The sequence below is a fragment of the Hippichthys cyanospilos genome, chromosome 10 (genome assembly GCF_059441005.1).
Source record: "Hippichthys cyanospilos isolate Australia breed blue-spotted pipefish chromosome 10, RoL_Hcya_1.0, whole genome shotgun sequence".
Classification (NCBI taxonomy): Eukaryota; Metazoa; Chordata; class Actinopteri; order Syngnathiformes; family Syngnathidae; genus Hippichthys; species Hippichthys cyanospilos.
This window is the reverse complement of record NC_142378.1, coordinates 7,047,386-7,067,431: the sequence shown is the minus strand read 5'-3', so window position 1 is coordinate 7,067,431 and position 20,046 is coordinate 7,047,386. Positions and strand designations below refer to the sequence as shown.

Below are 20,046 nucleotides of genomic sequence, written 5' to 3'. Positions count from 1 at the left end.
GAGTGTCGTGTTTTTTTTTTTAATCAAATTATTTTAACATTTTTAGTTTGAATTACAAACTTTTGTTTCAGGGTGTTCTTGATGCATGGTTTTATGACTTTATTAAAATTTCCACACATCCTTTATGATTTTAAGTCCTCCAAATATATCACTACATGTTTCTCAGCAACAGTAATTTTTTAGCCAACTTGTAAGTTAGCAAGTTATGCAAAAAGTACTGAAACACTGAACGAAAAATGTTATTTCAGTTGGAGGGGTACAAAAGTGTGGACTTGGTCAAACTAAACGTTGTGCATTTTATTCTGAAATTGAGCCAGAAACATAATTTAGATTTGCTCTGCAAACATCCTTCTTCAAAGAGACAAGTCATTTTCGTTTCAAACTTTAATTCCAGGCTGACAATTAAGAACATTCCATTTGAGGACATCTTTCAAGCATTCATTCCATGTGCATTCACTATTGGCTAAGTCATTCTCTTTGATTTAAACTAGCAGCCCCCATGTTAAAGGTTTTATTTTTTTCCCACACAAGCTGTGGCTGTTGCTACTAATGCTTTGCTTATTTGATTTCTTGGTTGATTGATTGATACCCACGTTGCTGCTGGGTAAGCTCAGAAAACCACTACGAGTAAAAACCTTAGTCCTCGTGAGTGGATTTTCCCGATGAGGGAAAAATTTGCGACTAGTGTTAGATTTGTGGCACTTCTACGTGATGTACTCCAGGATGTAAAAGATGAGCTCCATCACTATGGGCTCGTCGCCTCTCTTGCGCCCTCTGCTGTGGATGACTGGAATGAGCGTGCTGTCCAGGGCGTTCAGGTACTGCGGGGGGAGAAGGTGCCCGTTGCTGCCTGCCACGAAGCCCACCTAAAATTGACAAAAAAAAATACACAAAGCACTAAATACATATTCAATATTTTTTTTTCTATCATACTTCGATGGCATTCCGTTGTTACCCCCGTTCGTGGAGTTGACTGACAAATATTAGAAACCGCTGTTGGAATGAGACTCAAATTACTAAAACAAATATTGAAAAACAAATACCTCTCTGACAGCGCCAATCAAATGTCAAGGTTATTTATTATCTTTGTAATGTCGGTCTTGTTTTGTTTCTCTAAACGGAATGCGCAGGTGTTACGAAAGAAGTGTCAGATCGACCTGCTGGGGGTCAAAGGTGACACGAAGCCCCAACTTGGACATGCCGTCCTCCTTGAGGAGTTTGAGGTACGGACACAGCGCCAAGCAAAAAGCCCTGGCGATCCGCTCCATCAGCCGGTTGTGTTCTGGTACGTTGGCCGCAATTCCTTTTGGGGGCTCGGCCCTCTGCAGGTAGAACACCTACACACAATTGGAAGTAAATAGTAAAAATAATTTTAACATAATGAATTGATAAAGAGTCCAACATACTTCTGTCCAATGGATAATCTTCCCATTTTCTTTGTATTCGGATTTCTGGAACATCTTTGTACTGCTGATGGACTCCATGGATTTACCATCTATGGGGCTCACAACCCTGCGAACACACATAAAGCATATTATTTTAAAGAATATTTTTGACTTGACTTTCCCTTTTAAAATTCTCCTACTCAGTTCAGCATAGTTTTTCAGCACCAAAACACTGCTTTTATCAAAATTAAACTCCTTAACTTCAATATAGTCCCTTGGCCTTAAGATGACGCATGATAGCACCAATATGCTTATTTTGGCTAAACCTACAAGAAGGTGAAACCAAAACACTACAATTATCTAAGTTAAGCTCCACACCTCATTTCAACAGTTCCATGGCACAGAGATACCTAACAAGCACTGCTGTTCTCTGAACAAATGTCCCCATTTCACTTCCAAATAGCGCTGTTCATTGCTGAGATGCTACAAGATGGTGCCAAAACACTTTTTTTGTCCAAAGGAAGCTTCTTGAATCATTTTATCATCGCTCATGTCGCATTATCCATCCATCCAACCAATATCTTGATTCCTAATGAGGATCAATGGCATACTGGATCCTATCACAACTGGTTTTTACGCTGTACACTCTGAACTGGTTGCCAGCCAATCACAGGTCACACATAGATGAACAACCATTCAGACTCATAAATACACTTGAGGATATTTTAGAATGTTTAAGATACCTCCCATGTATGTTTTTGCAATGTGGGAGGAAACTGGAATACCTGTAGAAAATCCATGCAGGCACGGGGAGAACTTGCAAACTTTAAACTGGAATGCCGGAGCTGGAACTGAACCTGCTGGCTCCGCACTGTGAGGCAGTCGTGCTTACCAGTCTTTCGCCGTGGCATTAGCAAAGCAATAAAAGTTTTGGTTTGGCGCCATCATGTGGTGTCTTTTGCTCTTACTCTAATGTACAAATGTGATTCGGACAAAGGACCTCAGAGGCATACGCTGAAAAAACGCGAGTTCAACAGGTAGCCATATTTGCAAGCCTGTTAATGATTCATTTTGGTATTAATAAAAAAAAATGATTTACAGGCTCTTTCATAAACAATGTGGATCCAGAGCAATGAGCGGCGAGCAGGTGGCGGCGCCCCACCCTTTATTGAGGGCGCACTTGGCCTCCACCCACTGCACACAAACGAGCTCCTGGCTGTCCACTCGGTCCACGCGGCCGCAGGTGACGGCGTAGTCCTTCATCTCCCGGAGCGACCTGCGCAACTCTGCCATGGTCTCTGGGGTAATCTGTACCATTAGCCCATCTGGTGGCGGGAGGGGCGGCACACACACATACACACACAATAAATTTGTCAAAATTGACACAGAAGGACTGTAGTATATGAACTATGTGGATGAGTGTAAATATTAACCAATTGTGCGGGTCCTTTACATCCAAGGCATTTCACAACAGAAGGAAAGCATTGAAAGAAGACAGTAGGGAGCTGAAATTTCACCCAGATGGTGACATGCTATGTTGCACAATCACTTAGTTATCACATTAGCAGGAGTGTGCCATCCCTTGGCTAAAATACTGCGAGAATGATGTGAGGAAAAAATGGGCCAAAAATGATAAAAATATACCGCACATGGGTTAAGTCAGAGGTGTTCTCAGTGTCGTGGATGGTGTTACCTTCAACGATGCTAGACTTGGCAAAGTAACCTGCAGTTGCTTTCAGTGCACTGCTGAATATGAAAAAACACGATCCGGTCACTGGAGAAGAGGAGAAAAAAGGCAAATATAGGTTTTGAACAGTTTTTGTAAACAAATTACACATGTAGCCCGGGTAATCTATTTATGTGGCTATATCCTAAAAATATATTGGTCAACTTTGACTAAGAAAAAAAAAATTGGATACATTTGACCAATTTAGCTGTTTAACTATGCAAACTGAGGGACAATTTCCAATTTGTCAGCCATGCATGTTTTTGGAATGTGGGAGGAAGTCCGAGTTTCTTAGAAAAACCCACACAGGTAAAAGGAAAACACACAAATATCAGACAGGAATTGTTGTAGCCCGGATTTAACCTCTGAATAGCTGTAATTGGAGGCACATATGCTCACCAGTCGTTTATCTTGCCACCTGGAGTTTAATTACATAATATATAATATGTTATAAGTTGAACAGGAATACAGTGAAAAGGCATATATAATAACGCAGCAAAAAAAAACGCAATCACGAAACCGAAATGGAAGAAAATTAAAAGAGAAAAAAAAAACACACTAAGATTAAAACACCTGCAAACAAAGAAATACAAAGATTAAAAGAAAAACGTATTTAAAAAAAACATTGCAAACATAAAACTGACATTAATTCAATAAGAAAAAAAACTGGGCCATATTAATACCCGCTCTTTTTTTTTAATACTCACTATTACTACTGTATTTTGCCTATTAGTCCTGCCCTCTAGTGGCGCATTTGGTCAGTGCAGCTTTCACCTCAGTACTTTTTGTTTCGCTTTTGTTTTAAGTTGCATCCATGTTGTTTTTGTGTTTGCAAACTTTTTTTGTTAATGTTTTTCCAATCCAAAATTTGAAGCAGTGCTTGGTCACCTTTACGTGGCTGGTTATGAATGCTGATGGCTTGCGTCTGGTACTGGCCGTCCTCCCTTTGCACACAGATGAGGTGAGAGTCTGCTTCCTCGTTGAAGCAAGCCCCCATGGCCAGAACGTGCTCGTTGCACTTGTTCATGGCCTTCATCAGCTGAGGTGACAGGAAACATGAATTGTCAACAAAAATATTTTCAAAACGGCGCCGCAAATAATTAAAACATCTCACCTCATTGTACCCGGTTCGTGGTATTTTTATGCAGGTCCTCTGAGCCTCCAGGTCTACCGTGAGTCCCGGGACCAATGGGAGGCTATAACGGAAATTTCTAAAATCCTGCAAAGGATAAAAGGATATTTGCAAAGTGGTGTGAATTCTAGAAGGAATGCCAAATAACATCATAAATATGTCCTCAAGTTCACTAGCTTAATGCTAACACATAATGTGAAACGTCATAGACAGGCTAATGAATTGTATCCACACCTTTTAAATCAGCAACAGGTATTAGAGTGAAATGGTGCAGCAACACATGTAGACAAACAATATACAGTAACATCACTCACAGGTGCATATTCTTTATCCTCTGAAAAAAACGACTAATAATAAAAACAACTAATAATATTAGCAGGTAATAAGTCATGACAATATACCAGAAGGAGCTGCAATTAATGAATGAATTAATTCATTCTCTTAAAGGGATACTAAACTAGCCATTTGCAGCAGAAAAAAAAATGTTATTTTTGTTCATATTTGGTTTGAAGACTAAATTATTTTTCATGTACACTTCAATAACAATTTTTTTTCACACTTGCTGTCAAGGCTTGCTGTCAATGACATCACACTATTAAGTCTCAGGTAATGGCCAATCATGGCTCACTTGTTTTCTGGGTTAGGTCATGTGAATTTCAAAAGCTGAGCTGTGATTGGTTGCTACCTGAGCCTGAGTACATGTGCTTTTCTGTCATTTTCAGCTTTTGGCAAAAATTTGTTTTTAAAGTTATGAATTGTACATGAAAATTAATCATCAAATTGTCGACAAAACATTAACTTTATACAGCTGAAAGTGGCTAATTAGTATCACTAATATAGTGCTACTATTTAAACAAAGAAGATAATTATTCCGTGCTATTTTCCTTAGTAAATACGCTACCAAAAAACATTGGTAGGAAGGTTAGCCAAATTAATTCCATTTCTTCCATGTTGAGAAATGTTTTGATTAGTTACATCCAATGAACTTGCAACTACTCACCACTAAAAGTCTCATGACTGTATGGCCTATGTCTCCAAACAAAGGCTTCCTAAAGCGCACGCTGTACAGAGGACAAGGGTAAACTGCAAAAAAAAAAAAAAAAAAGTGAAACCTAAGACCCACATATGGACCAGCAATCACAACAGGACCCTAATCGTAATTAATGCCCCCAAGTGAAATTTTGCTTAGGTGTCCGTGGAGGTGCCAACTCACATCGGTATTCTGCACCCAGGCGTAGCATGAGACGCAGGGGGAACGTCTTCGCCCACACCACCTCCGCCCGATGGATCAGCAGGCCAAAGAGGTACGGCTGGCTGGGCAATGGAAGACCCTGGAGGGACTGACGAGTGGGACGGACAAATAAGAGGCCCGCATGTTCATCGCTGCCCAGGAAACGGCTGCCGAACAGCGATAATGAAAGGTGCTTGATCACCTTCCCTGAAAGTGAAAAGGACATTTGGAGTGAGACGCACAGGGACGTATTCAAGGTCTTACAAATCCGTGGCAGGTATTAAGTGCCAACAAGCCAAATGTAATTGCATATGACCCTATTTTTTGTCCCTTGGGTCATGTTGCATTGTAATGGGATACGTATGCATGAATTCAAAGGTAGATGTATTAAAGAAGGACTTACTTGCAAAGCAAGAATCATTCTAATAGTACAGCAATGCATAACTAACTAAGTATGGCCCCATAGGTCACAAGTTAGCAATGAAAGTTGGGCTTGTCTGGGAATTGAACCCAGGACCGCTCACACCCAAAGTGAGAATCATTCCACTAGACCAACAAGCCACATGTAATGGACTATGTCCCAATATCTTGTCACATGGCCCACTATTTGGGCCCGCATTAAACAGCAGTTCAATATAAGCTAGATAATTTAAAGGTGGACTTGTCTGGGACCTCTCGCACCCAGAGAGACGCATACTACTAGACCAACAAGTCACATGTAACACCATACGGGCCTGTTTTTTGTCACATGGGCCACCATGTGGGATTGGTCAATACGCAATTTATTCAAGACAGATAATTTTAAAGACTGGCTTGTCCTGGAGTTGAACCCGGGACCTCTTGGACCCTAAGCAAGAATCATACCACTAGACCAACAAACCATAAATAACAGTTTCTGGCCCAGTTTCTTGTCACATGGGCCACCGTACGGCATTGTAGAAGTTATAAACATGCAAGTCATTCAAATGGGCCACCACATTTGTACAGTACAGATACTTGAAAGATGGGCTTGTCCAGGTGTTGAACCCGGGACCTCGTGCACCCTAAGAAAGAATCATACCACTAGACCAACAAGCCATATATAACTGTTTCTGGCCCAGTTTCTTGTCACATGGGCCACCACACGGCATTGTAGAAGTAATCAACAGGCAATTCATTCACATGGGCCACCATATTTGTACAAGACAGATACTCTAAAGACAGGCTTGTCCAGAAGTTGAACCCGGGACCTCTTGCACCCTAAGCAAGAATCATTCCACTAGACCAACAAGCCACGTTTAATAGATTCTGGCCCAGTTTCTCGTCACATGGGCCAGCACATGGTATTTGTCTAGGATGGAGTTTGTACAAGACAGATAATTTAAAGACGGGCTTGTCCGGGAGTTGAACCCGGGACCTCTTGCACCCTAAGCAAGAATCATTCCGCTAGACCAACAAGCCACTTTAATAGATTCTGGCCCAGTTTCTCGTCACATGGGCCAGCACATGGTATTTGTCTAGGATGGAGTTTGTACAAGACAGATAATTTAAAGACGGGCTTGTCCGGGAGTTGAACCCGGGACCTCTTGCACCCTAAGCAAGAATCATTCCACTAGACCAACAAGCCACATTAAAGGGACCTGGCCCAGTTTCTTGTCACATGGGCCAGCACGTGGTACTCGTCTAGGATGGAGTTTGTACAAGACAGATAATTTAAAGACCTGCTTATCCGGGAGTTGAACCCGGGACCTCTTGCACCCTAAGAAAGAATCATTCCACTAGACCAACAAGTCACATTAAAGGGATCTGGCCCAGTTTCTTGTCACATGGGCCAGCACGTGGTATTTGTCTAGGATGGAGTTTGTACAAGACAGATAATTTAAAGACGGGCTTGTCCGGGAGTTGAACCCGGGACCTCTTGCACCCTAAGCAAGAATCATTCCGCTAGACCAACAAGCCACTTTAATAGATTCTGGCCCAGTTTCTCGTCACATGGGCCAGCACATGGTATTTGTCTAGGATGGAGTTTGTACAAGACAGATAATTTAAAGACGGGCTTGTCCGGGAGTTGAACCCGGGACCTCTTGCACCCTAAGCAAGAATCATTCCACTAGACCAACAAGCCACATTAAAGGGACCTGGCCCAGTTTCTTGTCACATGGGCCAGCACGTGGTACTCGTCTAGGATGGAGTTTGTACAAGACAGATAATTTAAAGACCTGCTTATCCGGGAGTTGAACCCGGGACCTCTTGCACCCTAAGAAAGAATCATTCCACTAGACCAACAAGTCACATTAAAGGGATCTGGCCCAGTTTCTTGTCACATGGGCCAGCACGTGGTACTCGTCTAGGATGGAGTTTGTACAAGACAGATAATTTAAAGACGGGCTTGTCCGGGAGTTAAACCCGGGACATCTTGCACCCTAAGAAAGAATCATACCACTAGACCAACAAGCCACATTGAACACTTTCTGGTTCAGTTTCTTGTCACATGGGCCACCACCTGGATTTGTAGAAGTAATCAACAGGCAATTCGTTCACATGGGCCACCATATTTGTAGAAGACAGATACTCTAAAGACGGGCTTGTCCGGGAGTTGAACCCGGGACCTCTTGCACCCTAAGCAAGAATCATTCCACTAGACCAACAAGCCAGATCTAAGCGATCTGGCCCAGTTTCTTGTCACATGGGCCAGCACGTGGTATTCGTCTAGGATGCAGTTTGTACAAGACAGATAATTTAAAGACGGGCCTGTCCGGGAGTTGAACCCGGGACCTCTTGCACCCTAAGCAAGAATCATACCACTAGACCAACAAGCCACGTTCAACATATTCTGGTCTAGTTTCTTGTCACATGGGCCACCACCCGGAATTGTAAAAGCAATCAACAGGCAATTCATTCACATGGGCCACCATATTTGGAGAAGACAGATACTCTAAAGACGGGCTTGTCCGGGAGTTGAACCCGGGACCTCTTGCACCCTAAGCAAGAATCATTCCACTAGACCAACAAGCCACATTTAATAGATTCTGGCCCAGTTTCTCATCACATGGGCCGGCACGTGGTATTTGTCTAGGATGGAGTTAGTACAAGAAAGATAATTTAAAGACGGGCTTGTCCGGGAGTTGAACCCGGGACCTCTTGCACCCTAAGCAAGAATCATTCCACTAGACCAACAAGCCACATTTAATAGATTCTGGCCCAGTTTCTCGTCACATGGGCCAGCACATGGTATTTGTCTAGGATGGAGTTTGTACAAGACAGATAAGTTAAAGACGGGCCTGTCCGGGAGTTGAACCCGGGACCTCTTGCACCCTAAGCAAGAATCATTCCACTAGACCAACAAGCCAGAGCTAAGCGATCTGGCCCAGTTTCTTGTCACATGGGCCAGCACGTGGTATTCGTCTAGGATGCAGTTTGTACAAGACAGATAATTTAAAGACGGGCCTGTCCGGGAGTTGAACCCGGGACCTCTTGCACCCTAAGCAAGAATCATACCACTAGACCAACAAGCCACATTGACACTTTCTGGTCCAGTTTCTTGTCACATGGGCCACCACCCGGAATTGTAGAAGCAATCAACAGGCAATTCCTTCACATGGGCCACCATATTCGGAGAAGACAGATACTCTAAAGACGGGCTTGTCCGGGAGTTGAACCCGGGACCTCTTACACCCTAAGCAAGAATCATTCCACTAGACCAACAAGCCACATTTAACAGATTCTGGCCCAGTTTCTCGTCACATGGGCCAGCACATGGTATTTGTCTAGAATGGAGTTTTGAACAAGCCAGATCTAAGGTACCTGGCCCAGTTTCTTATCACATGGGCCAGCACGTGGTATTCGTCTAGGATGCAGTTTGTACAAGACAGATAATTTAAAGACGGGCCTGTCCGGGAGTTGAACCCGGGACCTCTTGCACCCTAAGCAAGAATCATACCACTAGACCAACAAGCCACATTTAAGGAACCTGGCCCAGTTTCTTATCACATGGGCCAGCACGTGGTATTAGTCTAGGATGGAGTTTGTACAAGACAGATAATTTAAAGACGGGCTTGTCTGGGAGTTGAACCCAGGACCTCTTGCACCCTAAGCAAGAATCATACCACTAGACCAACAAGCCACATTGAACACTTTCTGGTCCAGTTTCTTGTCACATGGTCCACCACCCGGAATTATAGAAGTAATCAACAGGAAATTCCTTCACATGGGCCACCATATTTGTAGAAGACAGATACTCTAAAGACGGGCTTGTCCGAGAGTTGAACCCGGGACCTCTTGCACCCAAAGCAAGAATCATACCACTAGACCAACAAGCCACATTGAACACTTTCTGGTCCAGTTTCTTGTCACATGGTCCACCACCCGGAATTATAGAAGTAATCAACAGGAAATTCGTTCACATGGGCCACCATATTTGTAGAAGACAGATACTCTAAAGACGGGCTTGTCCGGGAGTTGAACCCGGGACCTCTTGCACCCTAAGCAAGAATCATTCCACTAGACCAACAAGCCACGTTTAATAGATTCTGGCCCAGTTTCTCGTCACATGGGCCAGCACGTGGTATTTGTCTAGGATGGAGTTTGTACAAGACAGATAATTTAAAGACGGGCTTGTCCGGGAGTTGAACCCGGGACCTCTTGCACCCTAAGCAAGAATCATTCCGCTAGACCAACAAGCCACTTTAATAGATTCTGGCCCAGTTTCTCGTCACATGGGCCAGCACATGGTATTTGTCTAGGATGGAGTTTGTACAAGACAGATAATTTAAAGATGGGCTTGTCCGGGAGTTGAACCCGGGACCTCTTGCACCCTAAGCAAGAATCATACCACTAGACCAACAAGCCACATTCAACACATTCTGGTCTAGTTTCTTGTCACATGGGCCACCACCCGGAATTGTAGAAGCAATCAACAGGCAATTCATTCACATGGGCCACCATATTTGTAGAAGACAGATACTCTAAAGACGGGCTTGTCCGGGAGTTGAACCCGGGACCTCTTGCACCCTAAGCAAGAATCATTCCACTAGACCAACAAGCCTCATGCACCTGACACTGGCCCAGTTTCTTGTCACATGGCCCACCACACGGTATTGTAGATGAATTCATTCAACATGCAATTCGTTCAAGACAGACAGGTAGGCTTGTCTGGGTTTTGAGCCAGGGACCTCTCACACATTTTAAGCAAGAATTACACCAATAGACCATCAAGCCACATGGCCAAATTTCTTGTCATACTGTATGGGCCACAATTTGTGACCACATTCAAGAGCGATTAATATGAGGTAGGTATAATGATGAGTTGAACCCGGGACTTCTTGCACCCAAGCAACAATCCTACCACTGCAGGAGACCAACAAGTCTTGTCACATGGACCACTATGTGTCCTTGGACAAGAGCATTATTCCTTTTAATGCAGATATTTTAAAGATTGTGATCTCGACCCTTGACCCAGATCGCATCTAATTCAGGCCTCGGTTATTGTTACTGGTCATTACTACTATTCATTCTAGGGTAGCTCAAGATGGGGTTGCCCTGGAGTTGAGCCTGAGGCTTTCAAAGCGATGTTCATTCCACTTGAACAACACACCACATGTTATTAAGAATAGCCACATGGTTTTAGCCCCACAGGACAAGCCTATGAATCTCAGCGTCCCAAATGAAATGTCCTCACCTGTGAGGCTGTCCCTGTACAGCTGAACAAAGTGGCTGAAGATTTCCCTGGGGAAGCTCTTCTCCTCAGGCAGGCACTGCAGGAGCACCACCAACTCCACCTGACCCACGGCGTGCATCCCTTTGGTGGTCACGCACCAACACTTCCTGTTAATGTCTGTCCCAAAACCATAGAACATGATCAAGTGTAAAACAGGTGCGATGGTGGTCACAAACTGAAGAACAACTCCTTACAGTTGACCATCTTGACCATGGCGAGGAGGTTGGCATTGAGGACAAACACCAGAGGGTTAGAGCGACCGCTCTCCAGTTCTTGTATGAGCAACGTCTCAGAAGGCCGCTCCTCCACGGTGTAATCTGAGGAGAGACCAGATTAAAGTGTTTTAAACATGCGAAGGGCACCCAAACATCTAATTATTCGGATATTGGCCTTATTATCTGCAGGACCTTCAAAAACATTCACGCTGCTTGAAAATAAATCACCATGCAATTGTTCTGTCGATTCGCAAGGTCAAGCAACATTAAGCATACTTCTTTGACACCAATAACTGCTTTATCTCTTTTTAATGCCATTGTGGCATTTTAGGTCACAAAAATACACAAATGGGTTTGTTTTTCTCAAGGACTCGCCGAGATTAAATTCCAAAGAGTAACAATTCGAATTAGTAACCCCAGTACCTCCTTTGACTCCTGTGGAGGTGAGGATGGGGGGCAAGCCTTCCGGCGGGATGAGGTTCGCCGAACTGCTCACTAGAGTGGACGTTCCCCAGTTTCGAGGAGCACACGCCTCCTGGAAAAGGGAGAGACATGTAATATTAACATTAAGACTTAATGTGGCCCTCAAACAGATTAAAAATTGAAATAAAAAAATCAGATTAGGATTGAGACCATTTAGATCACGATAAAGAATGAAGTTGCATCTAAACTGCAGATCAGGATTTAGTAGAAACAGAAAATGGACTTTTAGATTAGATCCGCAAGTAAGATTACGCTCTAAAAACACTTGGATTGAACCTAATTCATAAAATGACAAAATCAATATTCGTGACTCAATTTATTGGGTTTTACACACAAAATAACCCCCAAATTGTGTCATTTTGTGAAAGGCAACCAAGCTTTTGTGTGTGTGTGTGTGTGTGTGTGTGTGTGTGTGTGTATGTGTTAAAAACAACAGGATATTGTGTCAAATTGACCTGAATATTGGATCAATCATTTTTTGATCCTGTTTTTAGAGTCTAACATGTAACATGGAGCTTCATACAAAATAGCTTCTTAAAATATGATTAATCATGGTTAATTATGAAAATTGCTATTAAAACTATTAATCGCTTGACGGTACTAGTTTGTATTTTAAACATAATTGAAAGCAACTATTGGAGATCGCACCGAAGATTGATAGGAGTACAATTCAGTGATCCTACATTAGCGCCCCCATGTGGCCTGGAGGCTCTGCGAAGCTGCGGCGACCCAGTTGAACCTTTGGCCATCCCGCTTCGCGTCGCTCGGCTAACCGACGGCGAAAAAGCGTGCCCTCTGACCGGGGTGGCTGGGGCGGACTCGGACTGCTTGTCGATGTGGATCTGGTCTGCGAACCACACCCTCCTTTTCCCCCTCGGTGACGTGCCTGTAAAGGAGATGCCACTTGTTGTTCTTGTTGGACCGTTTTCCAAACCCCGTCCAAAAAAACAAAACAAAACAAAAAAAAGAAACAGTGGGCTGAAAAAATCAAACATAAGTGGCTCACTTTTAATGAGGGTTGAATGACAGGAAACACAAACCCGCCCCTCCTTGCCGTCCAGATGTGTAAGTCTGAACTTCAGGCCGGAGCAAAGTGCACAAAACACCTGACGACACACACGTGCGCATGCACACACATATATTGAATGACATCAAAATTGCCGAAAACGCCTAATGGGCCGGAACACGAGCTTCACCTTGCCACAGGCGCGACAGTGGTGCCTCCGTTTGGTAAACGTAAACTTGACGCCGCACTTCATGCACTCCAGAGCCTCGGCGTCCGGGATCCAGACTGGGGCGACCTCCCCCAAGGCACTGGCACGATCTTTGGTCAGGATGCCGACCGGTCCGGACTCGTTGTCCGGATTGGCCGGGGAGGACGCTGAGGCTTTTCCGTCTTCTCCCCCATTGGATACACAATCTTTAAGATGACTCTGGAGGTCTTTGGATTCCTCCATCTCCTTCTCCTCGATCACAGAGTCCTCCTTGGAAGTCTTCAGCTTTGTAACCCCCTGCGCCAGGCTCAGAACCAGAGGGCCGGGAGGCTTCTCGTCCTGGCCTTCGCCCCATGGGGTCACCATGCAGCCCCCTTCTTCCACGTGGAGCATCTTTGCAGGAGGTTTTTCTTCACACGGCGTGCCCGTTTCATCCGAGGGGGATTTGGACGAAGGGATTTCTGATGGAATTTGCCCGGATTTGGACATGTCGCCTGCATCCTTGAGGACCAGGAGATAAGGTCTGCTTAGCCAGGGCAGCTTGGTGTCACTAAGGGATGTGTTGTCTCCTTCATCTGCTTCAAGAAGAGCATATCGTGAGTATTTTAGAAAAAATGAGAAACAGAACAAAGAAGAGTCCATCTGCATCGACTCAGCCTGCGGATTTAAAAGAACCCGGATGGTTGAAAACCTACTGAGACATCCATCATCCATCCATCCATCATCTATTCACCCATCCATCCGATTATCCATCATCTACATCCATCTATCCAAATAACCATTCATATATCCTCCATCAATCATCCATCCATCCAATTATCCATCCATCCATCATATCATCTATTCATAAATCCATCCAATTATCCCTCCATCCATCATTTATATATCAATCTATCCAATTATCCATCAATTTATCATCCATCCATCCATCCAATTATTCAACCACGCATCGTCTATTCTCCATCCATCTATCCAATTATCCATCCATCATCCATCCATCCGTCCATCCAATTATTCCTCTATACACCCTCCCATCCAATTATCATCCATCCCTCCATATATCCAATCATTCAGCCATCCATCATCTGTACATCCATCCAATTATGCCTCCATCCATCATCTATATCCAATTAGCACTACACCCATCATCTAAACATCCATCTATCCAATTATCCATCCATCTATCATCCATCCATTCATTATCAGCCATCCATCCATCCCTCTATCCCCCCAACATAACTATCATTCCATCCATCCCTCCAACATAATTACATAATTATCATTCCATCAATACATCCATCCATACATCCATCCATCTACCGGCCACATATTGCATAACTGGTCATAAAGGGAGGAAGGCTGACGCTCACTAAGTGGCCATTAAAGTGCATGTATTGAATCATCTGGAGGTCGTTCTTGAGAGGTTTGTGAGATGAAACATCAGCTCCCTCAAAAGTCACCTCCAGAAAGATATCACCCGATGTGTACAGTAAGACTGATGCAAAAAGAATGACAATGCAAAAATGCACATTTGGTGCAGGATTTAAAAAAAAAAACAAATGTGGTTTGGATTAAGAATAAGATTTGCATTCAGGTGTAAAATTAATGTATGGCTAAAATTACTATACAATAAAACTGAGCTTATAATTAGCATTACAACTGAGGCTAAAGGCCCGCGTTTCATGCTGTCATTATGATTAATACATTTATTATTTTAAATTATCATCAATTTTAGAAATCATCCCAAAATTAGCACATTACACCAGAGAAAGATTGAATTCACAGCAAAATTAGAATTGAGGTTGTGATTAAAATGGGGAAATTCAATTTGAAGTTACAATTGATTTAGTTCATGTATGTTAACATTTAACATTTAAAATTAAACGTTGCAATGAGAATAAAGTTAGTTCTGAGATTTAAATTATGATTGCAGTTGCTATAACTGATTATGTACTTGATAATACCAAAATTATGTATTAGGTCAAGATTTAAAATACTGTAAAAAGTTAAATTTAAAATAATAACAAAAACCGAGTTTAAAATTGAGATTGCGATTCAGTTTGAAACGAAGCCACGTACAAGATCATCATAAAAAGTGAATGTGGTTGAATACCCCTTTAAAACTGAAACTACAATAGATACTGTGAGATTGGGATGACTCGATCGGATTTTGGGATTAAATTATATTCGCATTCAACTCTTCCAGGATAGGGCGTTTCTCTAAGTGCTCCCCTTAGACCCCAAAAGTTTGAGAACCTCTGCATTAGACTAAATTAAAAATCCGGACGAGGTTCCTAATCTGATTTACTCTTGCGCTGGATTCGCCTCCGCATTGTAGAAACTGAACGCGTAAAAACTCCCTTCCAACGCATTTTTCTTTTTAGCGAGTCATCACACGTCAAAACGCATTCACGATGACAGACTACATCCTCACACACTAACGCACATGGCAAAGGGGAGGGGATATGATTCATAACAATTGCACGTGTTTTTGCGTGAAGAAATCTCATCAAGGTTTATCACCTTCCCATCGTATTCTGGATCGATATGGAGCTAAAAAGTGTGAGGCGTAATTGCTGCGGGTTGCGTGTGACGCATTGAGTTCAATCCGACTGGAAACGCGCCGAGCTCGCCAATGCGACACTCGTCCGTCCGGCAGAGTGAGCGAGCGCCAACGGGACAGCCCGTTTCCTTTTTGATATTTTTGATGCGGTCGGATTTGTTTGTGAGGATCAACAACGGGGGGAGGAAAACGCGAGTGGTGCATACATGCTGCATCGGCGCTTTTCACGCCTCATCATCATCATCATCGTCATCATGACGCACATGCAAAGCCAGCATGGATGAAGTAAGAAAAAGAAAAACGAAGATGTACTTCTCACCCTCTGCGATGCCCCCCAGGAGGCTCTCGTTGTCGTCGTCCCGCGCCGAGAACAACTTCAACATTGTCTTGCACAAGCTGCATCAGCAGCAAATGATGGTGATGACTTGGGGAAGGGAAATGGGGGAGGGAGGTGGGGGTTTGCCTCTCTACCCTTCTGTGAGCGACCCCCCCCCCCACTCCCTCCCCACTTGTGTTTCTCTGCAGATTTTCGAAAGGAGGAGGAAATGAGAAGTATGTGCAGAATGGGCCATTATTGCGTCAAGGGAGTTATGACGTCACACAGCCTGCTTTCCCTTGAATTAGATCTTGGTGATTGGAGTTAGTATGGCACTAACAGTTTTTTTTTTTATTTTGGGTCGATTGCAGGGTTTTCTACAGTATTTCCTCTGTCAGCTACGCGTGTTGACAACTGTACTATGCAGTAGACTACGGGAGAAAGCACACTTTTTCTTCGCGGGACTTTCATTTGCATAGAACTGGAAAGAAATATGTCATACTTTATTAATACAAAATCCAGCACAGTATAATGAAAATTGCAGAGGCCCTAAAATTGAGCCCTGTGGAACACCTCACAATATTTTACAGACCACAAAACAGATGATGCTACTCTATCTTCTGAAGTTGCTGAATAAATTATGCCTAAAGATACCACTACAAATGAAGTTTCCAATTGTAATAAAGCAGCTATATAGCATAGTTTTTTTTGTTTTCTGTAAATAATCCATTAGAAATAAGCAACAGCAAATTAGGTGAACACATGCAGACTAACTTGCAATCTCCTGTTAATAAAACAGGGTAGCTAAAGATTCTATTGTCTGTATACTATACTGCAATGTAACTCATTAGATGGTGGGTACAGCAAACGTTTCTGGCTGTGCGCTTATGAACTCTTTTTGAGGCTTCAATTGTCAATGATGACACTGGGACCTCTCCAAATGTTAATCTTCTTTATTTTGTTTTAAAAACAAACCAACAAGGGATGTTTGTCACTACCTTTTTCAGCCCAATACCAGAACAAGTACTCAATTCTTAAGTAGGCACCATTCCCAAGTACTGATACCACTGGCACATTTGATACATGGACCCCCCCCCCCACCCCCCTCACCCCCACCCCAAAAAAGACTGATAATTCTTAAAAAAAAAAAGCTATATGTCTATGATAACGTTTTCTTTAAGACATGGAATTTTTACTTTTTTAATACACATTTTTACAGATATTGTATCTTAATGAGCACCTGTCAAGACACGTAAGCCTTTAGTTTCCTATTGTAGAGGGCTGATACCAGTATCGGATACCTGGTATTGGTACTCGCCCATCCCGAAAACCAACAAATAAGTTTTAAACAACTACCAATGTGTCTCATTTTCTTTTAAAATCCAGTCAGTCAACTTGGACTGAGGGCGGTGTCTGTTGCGTTAATGTGTGTCCATTCTGATATGTCCAGATCAATAGAGGTGAAAACATTGCAGAGCGTTTCTGATTTTGGCGCAGTCGTCAGTTGGCTTCATTCTTGGATGCTTCATCAAAGTTCTCCACCAAATCTGCCCAGCAACAACACGAAATTGTTTTTTTTAGGCAACAATAGTAGCATATATGTACCAAGTTCCCATACATGACGGTTACAATTTCCAGAAAAAAAAAACTTACCTGGAACATCATCATCCTCTTCCTCAATGTCTTCTACTTTTGGTGCTTTGCTGTCAAGCGCTGTAATAAAGAATGAAGAATATTAGCGATTCACACTATAAGTAAAGAGAAAAGAACATAAAAGTAATGGTGAGCTGTCAAGGGGGTGTAGTGTAATTGCACACCTATACCACTAGGTGGTGCTGTGTCACTCATCAATTTCTGTGCAGGGGTTAGAATCAAAGTTGCTGTCAACATTGTTTTCTAAATCAAATGATGATTTTTTTTTTTGTTAATTTTCAGGCACTTTGATATGAGTGAAAATAAATGAGAAGCATTTGTGTAGATGAACCAACCCACCTTGGCGAGGGAAGTGCTCGGCTAGCTTTCGCAGGCTGCTCAGGCTGTCGGCCCCCAGCTGGCTGAGGATCCCCGGCAGCATCTCGGTCAGCTGCTTGGTCTCGGCGTGGCCCGTGACGGCGAAGGTGTTGGACGACAGAGAGGCCTGCACTTTAGGGTTGTTGAAGTGGATCACCGTCCCGTCGTCCTTGATCATGTTGACCTAAGAGGGGGGCGCCACAATGACAGTTATACCAAAATTCTGCAGATCCACATTGTGTAGTATTTACCTCCTCGATCCCGGCGATATTGTTGACGGCCAATTTCTTCAGTGAACTCTGAAGTTTTTTGTCATCCGCTGTTGCGGTTCTGTGTACCACCTTCTTCTTCCTGCGCGCGGAACCCTGAAATCATGCAAAAATGTTTTGGTCTGATGTGGTTGTGTGGTACTTTGACTTATTGATACATTTATAATCAATTTTGTTGGAACTGCATTATATTATTAGGCTAGTATTTATTCATATAATATTGTAACCCAAAAAACATGATTAAATTGGAATAAGATACGTAGTTTTTTATCATATTTTTAGAGTTAATATTGGATGGACATATTTCAGTTTATAGACTTTTATTAGCATACGTTTGGTGGTGTGCCTTCCGCTCTGGTGCCCCTAATTGTAGGGTCAGCCATTGTTCTACAAGTACACTTCAGCTGAGCCCGCATCCACTGGCACTAAACCGAAACATATTACCCACAATTCCTTCTGAATTCCACCAAAAACATCTGCAAAATACATTTATACTTCCTGTACAAAGACAATAAATGCATTCTATTTTATTCTTAAAAATAACAATAATCAGTAAAACTCCTGTGTTGATAAAACGTTTAAAGACAAAACTTTAATTACCAGATATTTTATTTGAATACCTTTAATTTATCATCTAAATTACGTACTTTTGTCCTGATGTAGTGACCGCACTTAGCGACCTTGTGCGCATGCGCAGCAGATCTGTATGGCCTGCCAAATTGCGCAAACCCAAGCGTGTAGCTTGCCTGAGTTTTTACTCTACTTTAAAGTCAGCACATTTTGCATGTTTGTAATCTGCGCTCTCGAACGATACGTGCACACTTCAGTGAGAACCGTAATGCATGTGTTGAGATTGGCCCAATGAAGGTTAAGAAACCTCTGGAGAAAGACTAACTTCCGGGTTCGCACTTACCTTTCCACCTATCCGCACTTGGGCCTGAAGTTTGGCCAATTTTTCCTGATTCATCTCGTTACCTGCGGTAAGACAACACGTAGCTGAAGCCAAATGACCAGAGCGCACATGCTAACAAATATCCAATTGTTATAAATTACTATGAGAATAATACACGCGACATGAGGCGAGCTATTAGCTCCACCTTTTAGTGTAGCGCTACCGCGAGCACGACAACAAAACAAAACATTCCCTAACAGACGTTTCCGTAACACGGCACACACTTAAGCGCTGCAATGTCGAATACTCAAACCTGCACAAGCTTCCACGGAGGCATGCGGGGGTTTAGAAAAAAATGTAGATTATTAGGAAGACGTTTGTATTAGTCACAAATGAATATGGAGTTATTCTCTTCTTCGCTACGACATATTGAGTCATTTTGAAAGATATCCTGCCCTCTTCTGGATGGTGTCAGTATTACATCAACAAACGCATTGCATCTACTTCGCATATTGTGTGGAATATAGCTTTTTATTCCAACGATTCACTTGTTAAAATTATTAAAAGTAAGTTAAAAGTATATACGTTCACTACACAAACGGGGGATTATTTCAATATAAATTTTGTGTATGTCACTATATATATATATATATATATATATATATATATATATATATATATATATATATATATATATATATATATATATATATATTTTTTTTTATATATATATATATATATTATATATATATTTATATATTTTATATATATTTTTTTTATTTTTTTTTTTCGTATGAGTCATGTAACAGTAATATAATATGTGTGTGTGTTTTTTGTCAGATGCATTTGTTATGAATGTCAACTAGTCCTGTGAAACATATTTTTTTCAGCCAAGAACCCCCCAACCTGCACAAA

The 20,046-nt window shown here is 42.4% G+C and overlaps 2 protein-coding genes and 20 non-coding genes across 23 annotated transcripts; all 22 read right to left on the bottom strand.

The window, feature by feature from the left end:
• Window positions 1-352: 352 nt before the first annotated feature.
• On the bottom strand, window positions 353-16,130 carry zfyve9b (zinc finger, FYVE domain containing 9b). 2 transcript variants are annotated; one of them, XM_088426497.1, is made up of 16 exons: window positions 15,964-16,127; window positions 13,064-13,659; window positions 12,874-12,973; window positions 12,551-12,753; window positions 11,808-11,919; window positions 11,364-11,486; window positions 11,131-11,286; window positions 5,457-5,681; window positions 5,244-5,326; window positions 4,226-4,330; window positions 4,000-4,150; window positions 3,079-3,159; window positions 2,548-2,710; window positions 1,407-1,512; window positions 1,158-1,337; window positions 353-866 (listed from the first exon to the last, which is right to left on the bottom strand). In XM_088426497.1, the coding sequence occupies exons 1-16, from the start codon at window positions 16,025-16,027 to the stop codon at window positions 705-707; spliced, it is 2,610 nt and encodes an 869-aa protein (XP_088282623.1). In that variant the 5' UTR covers window positions 16,028-16,127; the 3' UTR covers window positions 353-704. The 2 variants fall into 2 exon arrangements, with proteins under 2 accessions (XP_088282623.1, XP_088282624.1); XM_088426498.1 differs by having other exon boundaries at window positions 354-866; window positions 13,064-13,656; window positions 15,964-16,130.
• Window positions 5,964-6,035, bottom strand: trnap-ugg (transfer RNA proline (anticodon UGG)). Its single transcript has one exon. It is a non-coding gene; the product is annotated as a tRNA-Pro (tRNA).
• trnap-agg (transfer RNA proline (anticodon AGG)) lies at window positions 6,676-6,747 on the bottom strand. Its single transcript has one exon. It is a non-coding gene; the product is annotated as a tRNA-Pro (tRNA).
• On the bottom strand, window positions 6,843-6,914 carry trnap-agg (transfer RNA proline (anticodon AGG)). The gene has a single exon. It is a non-coding gene; the product is annotated as a tRNA-Pro (tRNA).
• On the bottom strand, window positions 7,009-7,080 carry trnap-agg (transfer RNA proline (anticodon AGG)). Its single transcript has one exon. It is a non-coding gene; the product is annotated as a tRNA-Pro (tRNA).
• On the bottom strand, window positions 7,341-7,412 carry trnap-agg (transfer RNA proline (anticodon AGG)). The gene has a single exon. It is a non-coding gene; the product is annotated as a tRNA-Pro (tRNA).
• Window positions 7,507-7,578, bottom strand: trnap-agg (transfer RNA proline (anticodon AGG)). Its single transcript has one exon. It is a non-coding gene; the product is annotated as a tRNA-Pro (tRNA).
• On the bottom strand, window positions 8,035-8,106 carry trnap-agg (transfer RNA proline (anticodon AGG)). The gene has a single exon. It is a non-coding gene; the product is annotated as a tRNA-Pro (tRNA).
• On the bottom strand, window positions 8,201-8,272 carry trnap-agg (transfer RNA proline (anticodon AGG)). The gene has a single exon. It is a non-coding gene; the product is annotated as a tRNA-Pro (tRNA).
• On the bottom strand, window positions 8,397-8,468 carry trnap-agg (transfer RNA proline (anticodon AGG)). Its single transcript has one exon. It is a non-coding gene; the product is annotated as a tRNA-Pro (tRNA).
• On the bottom strand, window positions 8,564-8,635 carry trnap-agg (transfer RNA proline (anticodon AGG)). The gene has a single exon. It is a non-coding gene; the product is annotated as a tRNA-Pro (tRNA).
• trnap-agg (transfer RNA proline (anticodon AGG)) lies at window positions 8,731-8,802 on the bottom strand. The gene has a single exon. It is a non-coding gene; the product is annotated as a tRNA-Pro (tRNA).
• trnap-agg (transfer RNA proline (anticodon AGG)) lies at window positions 8,897-8,968 on the bottom strand. Its single transcript has one exon. It is a non-coding gene; the product is annotated as a tRNA-Pro (tRNA).
• On the bottom strand, window positions 9,092-9,163 carry trnap-agg (transfer RNA proline (anticodon AGG)). The gene has a single exon. It is a non-coding gene; the product is annotated as a tRNA-Pro (tRNA).
• Window positions 9,339-9,410, bottom strand: trnap-agg (transfer RNA proline (anticodon AGG)). The gene has a single exon. It is a non-coding gene; the product is annotated as a tRNA-Pro (tRNA).
• trnap-agg (transfer RNA proline (anticodon AGG)) lies at window positions 9,505-9,576 on the bottom strand. Its single transcript has one exon. It is a non-coding gene; the product is annotated as a tRNA-Pro (tRNA).
• On the bottom strand, window positions 9,701-9,772 carry trnap-ugg (transfer RNA proline (anticodon UGG)). The gene has a single exon. It is a non-coding gene; the product is annotated as a tRNA-Pro (tRNA).
• On the bottom strand, window positions 9,897-9,968 carry trnap-agg (transfer RNA proline (anticodon AGG)). The gene has a single exon. It is a non-coding gene; the product is annotated as a tRNA-Pro (tRNA).
• trnap-agg (transfer RNA proline (anticodon AGG)) lies at window positions 10,064-10,135 on the bottom strand. The gene has a single exon. It is a non-coding gene; the product is annotated as a tRNA-Pro (tRNA).
• Window positions 10,230-10,301, bottom strand: trnap-agg (transfer RNA proline (anticodon AGG)). The gene has a single exon. It is a non-coding gene; the product is annotated as a tRNA-Pro (tRNA).
• trnap-agg (transfer RNA proline (anticodon AGG)) lies at window positions 10,426-10,497 on the bottom strand. The gene has a single exon. It is a non-coding gene; the product is annotated as a tRNA-Pro (tRNA).
• A 765-nt stretch (window positions 16,131-16,895) lies between the features above and the next one.
• On the bottom strand, window positions 16,896-19,565 carry btf3l4 (basic transcription factor 3 like 4). The gene is made up of 6 exons (XM_088426474.1): window positions 19,445-19,565; window positions 19,153-19,214; window positions 18,222-18,335; window positions 17,953-18,154; window positions 17,614-17,673; window positions 16,896-17,507 (listed from the first exon to the last, which is right to left on the bottom strand). Exons 2-6 carry the CDS (start codon window positions 19,204-19,206, stop codon window positions 17,461-17,463), a joined length of 477 nt encoding a protein of 158 aa, XP_088282600.1. The 5' UTR covers window positions 19,207-19,214; window positions 19,445-19,565; the 3' UTR covers window positions 16,896-17,460.
• Between the last annotated feature and the right edge of the window lie 481 nt (window positions 19,566-20,046).

What these genes read in the sequence shown, in the direction of transcription:
- btf3l4 (XM_088426474.1), bottom strand. Translation starts at nt 19,206, where the DNA reads ATGAATCAGGAAAAATTGGCCAAACTTCAGGCCCAAGTGCGGATAGGT. An exon ending in AAGTGCGGATAGGTGGAAAG is followed by an intron (nt 18,336 to 19,152) that starts GTAAGTGCGAAC and finishes GCATGATTTCAG; the next exon opens with GGTTCCGCGCGCAGGAAGAA. An exon ending in CGAGCACTTCCCTCGCCAAG is followed by an intron (nt 17,674 to 17,952) that starts GTGGGTTGGTTC and finishes TCTTTATTACAG; the next exon opens with CGCTTGACAGCAAAGCACCA.
- zfyve9b (XM_088426497.1), bottom strand. Translation starts at nt 16,027, where the DNA reads ATGTTGAAGTTGTTCTCGGCGCGGGACGACGACAACGAGAGCCTCCTG. An exon ending in ACTGTCGCGCCTGTGGCAAG is followed by an intron (nt 12,974 to 13,063) that starts GTGAAGCTCGTG and finishes GTGTGTCGTCAG; the next exon opens with GTGTTTTGTGCACTTTGCTC. An exon ending in GTACAGGGACAGCCTCACAG is followed by an intron (nt 5,682 to 11,130) that starts GTGAGGACATTT and finishes TTTCACTTTCAG; the next exon opens with GGAAGGTGATCAAGCACCTT.